The sequence below is a fragment of the Anomaloglossus baeobatrachus genome, chromosome 5 (assembly GCF_048569485.1).
Source record: "Anomaloglossus baeobatrachus isolate aAnoBae1 chromosome 5, aAnoBae1.hap1, whole genome shotgun sequence".
NCBI classification, from domain to species: domain Eukaryota; kingdom Metazoa; phylum Chordata; class Amphibia; order Anura; family Aromobatidae; genus Anomaloglossus; species Anomaloglossus baeobatrachus.
The window spans coordinates 453600742-453613727 of record NC_134357.1 but is presented as its reverse complement, the minus strand read 5'-3'; the positions used below and the strand labels follow the sequence as shown (position 1 = coordinate 453613727).

The following is a 12986-nucleotide window of genomic DNA, read 5'->3' as shown; positions in this document are numbered from 1 at the left end:
ATGGCTTCTTTCGCATCACTCTCCCATACAGCTTCTCCTTGTGCAACGTGCGCTGTATTGTTGACCGATGCACATTGACACCATCTGCAGCAAGATGATGCTGCAGGTCTTTGGAGGTGGTCTGTGGATTGTCCTTGACTGTTCTCACCATTCTTCTTCTCTGCCTTTCTGATATTTTTCTTGGCCTGCCACTTCTGGGCTTAACAAGAACTGTACCTGTGTTCTTCCATTTCCTTACTATGTTCCTCACAGTGGAAAATGACAATTTAAATCTCTGAGACAACTTTTTGTATCCTTCCCCTGAACAACTATGTTGAATAATCTTTGTTTTCAGATCATTTGAGAGTTGTTTTGAGGAGCCCATGATGCCACTCTTCATAGGAGATTCAAATAGGAGAACAACTTGCAAGTGGCCACCTTAAATACATTTTCTCATGATTGGATACACCTACCTATGAAGTTCAAAGCTCAATGAGGTTACAAAACCAATTTAGTGCTTTAGTAAGTCAGTAAAAAGTAGTTAGGAGTGTTCTAATCAAGAAATTGATAAGGGTGGCCATACTTTTGCACCGGTCAAATTTTGTTTAAATGCGGATGGTACATTTTCTGTTAGTACAATAAACCTCATTTCAATCCAGACATATTACTCAGTCCATCAGTTATTAGATATATGAAACTGAAATAGCTGTTACAAAAACCCAAATTGTTATAAAGAAAAAAGGTTAACATTAATAGGGGTGCCCAAACTTTTTCATATGACTGTATATGTAACCATTGTGCAGAACTCTTCAGTATACCTGTATTAATCGACCACAGTTTTTCCTCCTTATCCAGGCAGAGTAGCTTTAACTCCATCATTTTATATAGATTACTGTTCACGTCCTTTGCCACATTTTTCCCCACCCCTTTAGCAATGCTTACTGCTTTTGATGGCTTATTTGATGTCAAGAAGGTAATGATGCTTTCTTCTGTAATAGAGAGATGTTATCAGAACATTTTCTTCACAATTGTAATCCTACATTGGTGAATTCTAGCTGAAGTTTGGCATCTTATTCATGGTCAGATTGCATTATGATACCATTATCTATATCTGCCAACTAATGAATGAGGCACACCTGTTGCAGATTTTTAGGCCACGCTCTTAACCAAAACCATTTACCATTTCTAAACTTTTCCTAATGTGTCCAGGTGAGGAGAATGAAAGTGACGGACAACCCCTTGAATGTTGTGCTCGCACTACGTCTAACCCTTTTTGTTGTCCTGTCCAGTATAGGATGAGAACAACTGAAAGAAGCTGGGGATGGATTTGTTATTGAAAGCACAGTAGAGCCTGCCCGTACCCACTGACTATTATGAACTCTGTCAAGTTTATCCATCACATTTCAAACAGTTCTCATTCCTATCAGTCCACACTCATGCCATTTGCTCAGTGCTCCTCACTGCCTTCAGGTCATCTCCCTAGTGTTCCTCTTTGCCCTCAAAGCATCTCATCAGCACTTTTCTTTGCACTCAAGTCATCTACTCAGTGTTAAACTTTGTCCTCAGGCCGTCTCCTCACGGAACCTCTTTGCACTTGGCTGTCTCCTCATTGTTTCTTTCTGCCCTCAGTCGTCTTCAGTGTTCCTTTCTAACCTTGGCCTTCTCATTGCTCTTCTAAGTGTTCCAATCAGGCTAACCTCCTCAGCATTCCTCTCTGGCCTTGGCTGTCTCTTCAGCATTGCTATCTGCTCTCATGATGTCTCCTTAGCGTTCCTCCCTGACCTCATACTGTCTCCTCAGTGTTCCTATCTGCCCTCAGACCAAGGCACATGTGGACTTTGCCATAACGTATCTTGGACTAAGGGCAGAGTTGAGTATGAAGGCAGAGTCACACTTGCGTATGACTCGCACGAGTACAATGTGAGAAAATCTCGCATTGCACTCGGCCCCATGTTAGACAATGCTGCAGCTCAGATCTGCTTGTTTCTCCTCAGCCCTAATTGGACTGAGGAAAAAATCGCAACATGCTGCGATTGTCTGCGAGAGCAGTATCACTCGCACCCATTCAAGTGTATGAGTGCAAGAGAAACATCGGACTGTATTCAGATGTTATCCAAGTGCAGTGCGATATACGCACAGGCTAACAATGGAGGAGATAGGGAGATTAACCCCTCCCTCTCCTCTGCAGCGCCTGCCGTCTCCTTCACAATTGTGACGCGATTGCAAGATCGGGTCAGAGTCGCATGACACTCGGCTAACGCTCGCCGCAGCTCTCGCATCGGATGCCATACGCTAATGTGACTCTACTTTTTGTAGGGATTCCTTTTAGGTTGCTATATACTGTATGTTACTATGTATGTTTTTTTTATTATTTAAAGGGAATCTGTTTGGTTGGATATCACTATTAATCTACAGACATAGGGTTTATCTGCAGATTAACAGCCCTATGAAGGTGCCTGGCGTATGTACTCAAAGTGGGCATCCAGGAGAAAATTAACATTATTCCTTCCAGGAGCTGCTGGGCATACTGAGCTGTGAACATACCCCATCACTGACTGACAGCCGATTCTGTACTGATGATGCATTGATCAGTGAAAGTTGTGGGGAGTGTTTACAGTAGCTGTGTTGGCATACCTGTATAATTGAATGCTGGCAGCACCTAGGAGGAATAAAGTTCATATACTCCTGGTATCTGAGCTTTTAATAAGGCAATTGGGCACCTTCATAATGCTACTAACCTGCGGATTAACCCTATAGCTGCAGGTCAATAGCGTTATCTGACCTGACAGGTTACCTTTAACATTTGTAATAAAATGTTATTACATTATGTTATATTACTTTTTTTTTTGGGGGGGGGCTTTATTATTTTTTTATTTTATTACAAAGATGTAAGATAGATAAGAGAGATTGATAGAGAGAGGTAAAAATGAGTTATATCAATGGCCCTCATGACTGTCTTTCTCTTATGGGATACGTTAAAGGCTAGATAGTAAACATTGTGGGGAGACTTGGAGATAATTTTGGTTTTTTTTTACATAATTGGTCCTCCATTAGCTCATAGCAGATTTCTGGGGACATATATTTCTTTTTTGTTTAGTCCACATATTTTCCACTGTAGCTAAGGCATCTTTAGGAGCCCCAGGTACATGGAAAATATACAGTGATAAGTGCCTGGCAGATCTGATTTGGCTGACTGAGGACCCAGCAGCTATATGTATGTCAGAAACCCAGAGATCATTTGTCTTGTAGGTGTAATTGAAGCCTCGGCTGTGTTGAAGCTTCAATTCAGTAATGAGCTCATTGAGTTCTATGTGTGGGCAGGAAAAAGACAGATAGCAGTAATAAATTGTTTCTGTCTTCTCAGGGGACACTCAGTGCTGCAAAGTGTGAACTCAGCAGTTCAGTGCTTCTGCTGCTTAGCACTACACTAACGAGGGCAAGGTGGAACACTTCGCTCACCACCCGGGACAGCAGGACAGAGACCCAAACTTGTTTCTGCTGCGCTGAATCCGACATGGTTGGGAGCTATGATATTCCATCCATCCCTTAGTATAAGGTAATCTAATTTCTTTCAGTCATCACTAGGAGGATCTCACTACATACAGAGTTATATAGTCCATCTTCAGAAGTCTCCTCCTAATGATGGTGGTGTAATTGAGGAGCACAATTTTCAATTTACTACCCTAAAACATACTTAATATCAGTTTAATAATAAGCATGTTACTCACGTAATTCTGATAGCTTGATTGTCTTCGAGGCAAGTTCGATCCCTGACACACTTCCATTTGTTGCTGGTCCTTCAACACCTAAAATTAAAAAAAAAAAAAGAAAAATAAGATATATATATATATATATATATATATACACACACACACAGTATATATATATATATATATATATATATATACTGTGTGTTTGTATATACAAACTTCCAGTTCAATGTCGTTTGTTCCAGCAGATTATCAAATATGCTGCATTATGAATTGGTCATAGAAGCAACTGTAAAACTGTAAAAACTCCTTTTCAGTGCTGAAAGGTTTCAGAAAGACCACAATCTTATACTAAAAGTTTACTTTTTCAGAGGAGGAACAAGGGGCATATTATAATATGTTCTACATTTTAAAAGGAAATTGACTGTAAGTTGTTTGTTTTTCTCTTTAAGCGGCAGCTATTGGGAAATAAAACAGTAGAAATTCAAGCTGTGGCCAGCAGGTGGCAATGCAGACTTCAATCCACCCTCCAAAAAGAAAAAGTTAGGCTATGTGCGCACTTACCGGATTTTGCCGCGGATTTTCCGCGGATTTGCTGCATGTTTCGCTGCAGAAAATGTTCATAACATCTCTGCAGTGAATCACCAGCAAATCCTATGGAGAAAAAAAATCCTGTGCGCACTGGGTGGAATTTGACAGCTGCATGTTTTGCTGCGGGAATCCCGCAGCAAAAACAAGTGCATGTCACTTCTTTTCCGCACATCGCTGCGGGATTTCACTCCATTGACTCAATGTTAATCATGAAATCCCGCAGGGAATAAAGCAGGCAGGAAATTCTGTGCGGTTCACTGCGTTTTCCTGCGTTATTCCCTGCGGTATTTCGCGGTTTACCTCCGGTAATGTGCATCGCTTGTCTGCGGTTTTGCAGGGAAGTGATGTCATTACAGGAAGAGGAAGCCGTGCAGAGAGTAAACACACACACATCACACACACATCACACACACATCACAGACATAGACACACACAGACATAGAACACATAGAACACACATAGAAAGAAAACGGAAATATAGAAAACAAAGAACGTGGGCTCCGCTGCATATTTACCTTCCAGCCGAGGTAAGCACACAGCGGCAGCCCGGTATTCTCAGGCTGGGGAGGGAGAGGGGCAAGGTTAATGTCCCCCGCCTCACTCCCCCTCCGGCAGCCGAGAATATCAGCCGCAGCTGCCCCGGCACCAGTGGCGTAACTAGAGTTGGATGGGTCCCGGTGCAAAGTTTAGACCTGGGCCCCCCCTCCACATACACAGACACTTGGGGTAAGGCATACCTCCCAACTTTTAAAGAAGGAAAAGAAGGGCAAATTTTTAGGCCACGCCCCCTAACCACACCCATTTCACAGTCACGCCCATATCCACTCCCCATCCACACCCATTCAGCATGGACACGCAGGCAGCCGGCGGGCCTCCAGCATGGACACGCAGGCAGCCGGCGGGCCTCCAGCATGGACACGCAGGCAGCCGGCGGGCCTCCAGCATGGACACGCAGGCAGCCGGCGGGCCTCCAGCATGGACACGCAGGCAGCCGGCGGGCCTCCAGCATGGACACGCAGGCAGCCGGCGGGCCTCCAGCATGGACACGCAGGGAGCCACAGTGAGGCGGCCGGTCGCCCACACAGTGAGGTGGCCGGTCGCCTTCACAGACAGGCGGCAGGGGGGCGCCCGCACAGACAGGCGGCAGGGGGGCGCCCGAACAGACAGGCGGCAGGGGGGCGCCCGCACAGACAGGCGGCCGGGGGGTGCCCGCACAGACAGGCGGCCGGGGGGCGCCCGCACAGACAGGCGGCCGGGGGGCGCCCGCACAGACAGGCGGCCGGGGGGCGCCCGCACAGAAAGGCGGCCGGCCGACTGCACAGACAGGCGGCCGGCCGACCGCACAGAGAGGCTCCGGCCGGGGGTGAGGGGGGGGGGGAGGGAGGGAAATCAGCGCTGGGGAGATTTTACTGTACCAGCAGCAGCACAGGCAGCGCTCCTCTCTGTTATGCCACGTCTACTGGGATGGTAGGAGGGAAAAGCAGGGAGGCGGAGAGAGAGTGGGTGGGCGGAGCCCGGGAGCCGGCCGTCCCGATCGTGGCAACGGGACAAACAACGTAAAGCGTGAAAGTCCCGCTGTATCCGGGACGGTTGGGAGGTATGGGGTAAGGGATAATGACACTGACACTCGGGGTACAGGATAATGACGCTGACACTTGGCTCTCACCCACAGCACCCTGAAATCCCTCTATCAGCACCCAGCCTTCCTATGTTCTGATATTTATCTTGTCCTCAGCACCCAGCTTTCCCATATCAGAGCATGAGAAAGCTGGGTGCTGAGAGATGTATATCAGAACATGGGAAAGCTGGGTGCTGAGAGATGTATATCAGAACATGGGAAAGCTGGGTGCTGAGAGATGTATAGCAGAGCATGGGAAAGTTGGCTGCTGAGAGATGTATAGCAGAGCATGGGAAAGCTGGGTGCTGAGAGATGTATATCAGAACATGGGAAAGCTGGGTGCTGAGAGATGTATAGCAGAGCATGGGAAAGCTGGGTACTGAGAGATGTATAGCAGAGCATGGGAAAGTTGGCTGCTGAGAGATGTATAGCAGAGCATGGGAAAGCTGGGTGCTGAGAGATGTATATCAGAACATGGGAAAGCTGGGTGCTGAGAGATGTACAGCAGAGCATGGGAAAGCTGGGTGCTGAGAGATGTATAGCAGAGCATGGGAAAGCTGTGTGCTGAGAGATGTACAGCAGAGCATGGGAAAGCTGGGTGCTGAGAGATGTATATCAGAACATGGGAAAGCTGGGTGCTGAGAGATGTATATCAGAGCATGAGAAAGCTGGGTGCTGAGAGATGTATATCAGAACATGGGAAAGCTGGGTGCTGAGAGATGTATAGCAGAACATGGGAAAGCTGGGTGCTGAGAGATGTATAGCAGAGCATGGGAAAGTTGGCTGCTGAGGGAAAGAGCCTTTTTCCCTCAGCACAAAACATTTCCATCCCATACTTGTATCTTTGTCCCCCCTGTATAAAGTTCTCAAAATACTATAACAGCCCCCACATAGTCTTCCAAATAATTGTATAAAGGGTCTCACATAACCCTTCATATATTAGAATGCAGATACATAGCCCTCTACATATTATAATGCACCCCCATAATCCTCCATGTATAAAGTAGCCCTTCAATTATAATGCATTTCCCATAGTTCTCCATGTATTAAAATTCACCCCATAGTTCTCCATATATTATACTGCACCACATAGTCCTCCATGTTTTATAATGCACTTCCATAGTCCATGTATAAGGTAGCCTCCATAGTCCTCCATATATTATAATGCAGCCCCCATAGTCCTATATGTATTATAACACAACCCCATAAAACTTCAGATGGTATTATGCAGCCCCATACTCCTCCATGTATAATTCACCCCTATATTCCATGTATAAGGTGTCCCTTCATTTTGTATTATACAGCCCCCCCCGACCTCCATTTTAATGCAGCCCTATAGACCTCCAGTATAATGCAGCCTCATAGACCTCTATGTATATTACACCTCTATATTCAATGTATAAGGTGTCCTTCATGTTTATTATGCAGCCTCACCAGGCCTCCATATATAATAATGCAGCCAACCTCTCCAGGCCTCCATGTATAATATAGCAGCCAGCCTCCCAGGCCTCCATGTATAATATAGCAGCCAGCCTCCCCAGGCCTCCATGTATAATAATGCAGCCAGCCTCCCCAGGCCTCCATGTATAATAATGCAGCCAGCCTCCCCAGGCCTCCATGTATAATAATGCAGCCAGCCTCCCCAGGCCGCCATGTATAATAATGCAGCCAGCCCCCCCAGACCTCCATGTATAATAATGCAGCCAGCCTCCCCAGGCCTCCATGTATAATAATGCAGCCAGCCTCCCCAGGCCTCCATGTATAATAATGCTGCCAGCCTCCCCAGGCCTCCATGTACAGTATAATGGAGTCTCCCCAGGCCTCCATGTACAGTATAATGCAGCCTCCCCAGGCCTCCATGCACAGTATCATGCAGCCTCCCCACCCCAGGCCTCCTTGTACAGTATCAGGCAGCCTCCCCACCCCAGGCCTCCATGTACAGTATCATGCAGCCTCCCCACCCCAGGCCTCCATGTACAGTATCAGGCAGCCTCCCCACCCCAGGCCTCCATGTACAGTATCAGGCAGCCTCCCCACCCCAGGCCTCCTTGTACAGTATCAGGCAGCCTCCCCACCCCAGGCCTCCATGTACAGTATCATGCAGCCTCCCCACCCCAGGCCTCCATGTACAGTATCAGGCAGCCTCCCCACCTCAGGCCTCCATGTACAGTATCATGCAGCCTCCCCACCCCAGGCCTCCTTGTACAGTATCAGGCAGCCTCCCCACCCCAGGCCTCCTTGTACAGTATCAGGCAGCCTCCCCACCCCAGGCCTCCATGTACAGATGCAGCCTCCCCACCCCAGGCCTCCATGTACAGTATCATCCAGCCTTCCCACCCCAGGCCTCCTTGTACAGTATCAGGCAGCCTCCCCACCCCAGGCCTCCATGTACAGTATCATGCAGCCTCCCCACCCCAGGCCTCCTTGTACAGTATCAGGCAGCCTCCCCACCCCAGGCCTCCTTATACAGTATCAGGCAGCCTCCCCACCCCAGGCCTCCATGTACAGATGCAGCCTCCCCACCCCAGGCCTCCATGCACAGTATAATGCAGCCTCCCCACTCCAGGCCTCTGACCACCGTGTACTCATATATATATATAAAAAAAAAAACCAAGTACTCACCGCTCTCCTCCTTCCACTGCTGCTCTGTCCTGACGTCTCCTTGTTCCACTGATGCTGTACTCCCGAGTCCCTGCTCTCCTCCTTCCACTGCTGCTCGTCCTCCCGGTGCTGCGGTCGGCGGCGTCCTCCCTCCCTGCGCTCTGTGCACTCAGCACAGCAGTCGCACAGGAGTGACGTCACCGCACAGGCACAGGGGCAGAATGATGATGCAGAGCGGCGCCGGCCGCTCTTTGCTTCATTATTACTGTGCGCGGTGACGGGGGAGGGGGGCCCCGGTGCCGCCGCTGACATCGGGCAGGAGGGCCCGGTGTCGGGGGCGGCAGCGGGTCATATAGTGGGTGCGTGCACTGTGATAGATCAGCGCAGCTTCTCTCTCACTGAGAGGAGCTGGCTGCTGATCTGCCGGGTCCCCGCGGGCCCCAAACCGCCCGGGCCCGGTCGCGATCGCGACCGCTGCGACCGCGGTAGTTACGCCACTGCCCGGCACTGTCGCATGCATTATGCGGCACTACCGGAGTGTCCTCGGCTCTTCTTGCCACCGTGTAGCAGTGGTGGCAAGGTAATACAAGGGGTTAATGGTGATGGGGGACCACCGCCATTAACCCCAGGCTTGATCATGGCAGCGTCTATGTGACAGCTGACATGATCAACCCGTAAGTAAAGTGAAAAAAACACAGACACCGAAAAATCCTTTATTTTAAATAAAACAAACAAGCCTCGTTCACCATTTTATTAACCCCTCCCGCACCAAAGCTCCGGCGTAATCCACCGCTCCGGCGTAATCCACAAGTCCTGCACTGCTGACATCCAGCCGCGATGTGTCACAGACACAGCACTGAATGAAAGCAGCAGACAGCAGAGGTAATTACCGGTCATTTCCCACGGCCGGTAATGTGAACTCACTGCCGACCGTGGGAAATGCAGCGATCTGTCATCTATCTATCCTTCTATCTATCCCTCTATCTGTCTGTCTATCTATCTATCCCTCTATCTATTCTTCTGTCTATCTACTATCTCAGAATTAAATGACTTTTTTTTTTTTTTTTCAATGTGCTTTATTGCATTGAATGCAATAAAGCACATCCCAACCCGCACGCGGCAAAACCGCGGCAATACCGCGAATAATACCGCGGTAAAACCGCGGCAAACCGCATGCGGTTTTCGGGTGCGGTTTCCCGCGGTTTTTTACCGCGGGTGCGGTAATCTTTGAGAGCATGCGGAATTTTCTCAAGGAAATTTCATTTCCCAGTGCGCACAGAGCCTTAGGCTATGTGCGCACAAGAAAAAGGATTTTTCTCAAGAAATTTCTTAAGAAATTTCTTGAGAGTGAAGGATTAGCGCACCTGCGTTAAAAAACGCACCAATAACGCACTGAAAAATCCATGCGTTTTAACTGCGTTTTGGTGCGTTTTTGGTGTATTTTTTTGCAGGTTGGGCTCTGCGTTTTTTAATGCTTTAACAGCAATAAATAATATAGATAATAGATAGTGATGAGCGAGTACTAAAAAGCTCGGGTGCTCGAGGCTCGGGCCGAGCATCCCAAGATACTCGTGTACTCGGCCCGAGCAACGAGCCCAATGTTATCCTATGGGAGACCCGAGTATTTTTATGAAATGACCCCCGACAGCATGTAGAAACCCTAAAAATGTCACAAAAGTCTCAGAAGAGTGCTCAAATGACATGGCAACAGCATGGGGAAGACCCCTTGAAGCATTTATCACTCAAAAGTCACAGCTGTGAACAATTTTGTCCGCGTTTTACGCCATTTTTACGGACTCACCAGAAAACCTTCCAAAATGACACCAAAATGAATTTTCATGGCGGAAATGTTAAGGGCACATACCCAATAGTGGGATAGAGCTGGTGTATGTTACTTTTTGAGATTAATACATGAAAGATTTTACGTAAAACATTATGTGGCACTCCGATGTCCAAAACGCACGTTTTGTGCTTTTTACTAACGATGTCGGTCATTTTTTTTTTTCATTCTATCTCCCGTCGGTCGGTCTCGCTCTGTCTGTCTCTCTTTGTCTTGTCTGTCCCCCTCTGACAGTCTGTCGGTCATTCTCCCCCCTCTCTCTTACTTACCGTTCCCCGATCTCCGGCGCGGCGCTGCACGGCTGTTCACACTGTTCCGGCGGCTTTTCCTCTTTTGAAAAAGCCGTCCGCTCATTAATCAATCTCGTATTCCCTGCTTTCCTGCTTTTCGGCGCCTATGATTGGTTGCAGTGAGACACGCCCCCACGCTGAGTGACAGGTGTCACACTGCACCCAATCACAGCAGCCGGTGGGCGTGTGTATACTGTGCAGTAAAATAAATAAATAAATAATTAAAAAAACCGGCGTGCGGTCCCCCCCAATTTTAATACCAGCCAGATAAAGCCATACAGCTGAAGGCTGGTATTCTCAGGATGGGGAGCCCCACGTTATGGGGAGCCCCCCACCCTAACAATATCAGTCAGCAGCTGCCCAGAATTGCCGCATACATTATATGCGACAGCTCTGGGACTGTACCCGGCTCTTCCCGATTTACCCTAGTGCGTTGGCAAATCGGGGTAATAAGGAGTTAATGGCAGCCCATAGCTGCCACTAAATCCTAGATTAATCATGTCAGGCGTCTCCCCAAGATTCCTTCCATGATTAATCTGTAAATTACAGTTAAAAAACACACACACCCGAAAAATCCTTTATTAGAAATAAAAAACACTAACAAAGTCCCTCATTACCAATTTATTAACCCCGACAAACCCTCCATGTCCGGCGTACTCCACAGTCCTCCAGCGTCGCATCCAGCTCTGCTGCATGCAGGTGACAGGAGCTGCAGAATACACTGCCGCTCCGGTCACCTCCACGCAGCTAATGAGATGAGTAGCGCGATCAGCTGAGCTGTCACTGAGGTTACCTGGATCCAGCGGTGGATGCAGCGGTGGCCGCGGGTAACCTCAGTGACAGCTCAGCTGATTGCGCTACTCACCGCCGCTCCAGTCAGCTCCATGCACCAACTGAGGTGAGTATAGCGATCAGCTGCTGTCACTGAGGTTAATCGCGGCCACCGCTGGATCCAGCGGTGGCCGGGAGTTACCTGACTGACAGCAGCTGATCGCGCTATTCCCTTCATTAGCTGCGTGGAGGTGACCGGAGCGGCGGTGTATTCTGCAGCTCCTGTCACCTCCATGCAGCAGAGCTGGACACGACGCTGGAGGACTGTGGAGTACGCCGGACATGGAGGGTTTGTCGGGGTTAATAAATTGGTAATGAGGGACTTTGTTAGTGTTTTTTATTTCTAATAAATGATTTTTCGGGTGTGTGTGTGTTTTTTAACTGTAATTTACAGATTAATCATGGAAGGAATCTCGGGGAGACGCCTGACATGATTAATCTAGGATTTAGTGGCAGCTATGGGCTGCCATTAACTCCTTATTACCCCGATTTGCCAACGCACTAGGGTAAATCGGGAAGAGCCGGGTACAGTCCCAGAACTGTCGCATATAATGTATGCGTCAATTCTGGGCAGCTGCTGACTGATATTGTTAGGGTGGGGGGCTCCCCATAACGTGGGGCTCCCCATCCTGAGAATACCAGCCTTCAGCTGTATGGCTTTATCTGGCTGGTATTAAAATTGGGGGGACCGCACGCCGTTTTTTTTAATTATTTATTTATTTTACTGCACAGTATAGACACGCCCACCGGCTGCTGTGATTGGGTGCAGTGTGACACCTGTCACTCAGCGTGGGGGCGTGTCTCACTGCAACCAATCATAGGCGCCTGTGGGCGTGGAAAGCAGGGAATATGAGATGGCTGTGTACAGAGCACAGCGCGCCGGCCGGTATAAAGGCTCGGTCACGCTGTGCGGGCCGGCCAATCACTGCAATTCCACAACTAACAGGGCTGTGGCATTGCAGTGGTCTGCCAGCCAATCCCTGCATGAGGGCTGGCTCTCAAAAGAGCACCAACATGCAGGGATGACGACCACGAGTAAAGCACGAGTATTGCAAAATTACTCGGTACCCGCCGAGTAGCCCGAGTACAGTGATACTCGTGCGAGTACCGAGTAGTTACAAGCATGCTCGCTCATCACTAATAATAGATATTCAATAGATAGATTGATGGATAGACAGCTAGATAGATAGATAGATAATGGATAGACAGATAAATAGATAATAGATAAATAGATAGATAGATAGATAAATAAATAGAGAATGGATAGATAGATAGATGGATAGACAGATGGATGGATAGATAGATAAATAGATAATGGATAGATAAATGGATAGACAGATGGATAGATGAATAGATAGATAGATAATGGATAGATAGATAGACAGATAAATAGATAAATAGATAATAGATAAATAGATGGATAGATAGATAAATAGAGAATGGATAGATAGATAGATAGATAGATGGATAGATAGATGGATGGATAGATGAATATGTAGTTAGATTGATGGATAGATAATCTATAG

At 47.9% G+C, this 12986-nt stretch overlaps 1 protein-coding gene across 2 annotated transcripts in view; it reads right to left on the bottom strand.

Moving 5' to 3' along the window:
• Window positions 1-12986, bottom strand: part of ZBP1 (Z-DNA binding protein 1) — a 67289-nt gene that overhangs the window by 44376 nt on the left and 9927 nt on the right. For both annotated transcript variants that reach the window (XM_075347826.1, XM_075347827.1), the window contains exons 4-5: window positions 3708-3785; window positions 798-968 (exon numbers count right to left, since the gene is read on the bottom strand). In XM_075347826.1, coding sequence (XP_075203941.1) covers window positions 798-968; window positions 3708-3785 — 249 coding nt within the window. The remainder of the gene's footprint in view (window positions 1-797; window positions 969-3707; window positions 3786-12986) is intronic.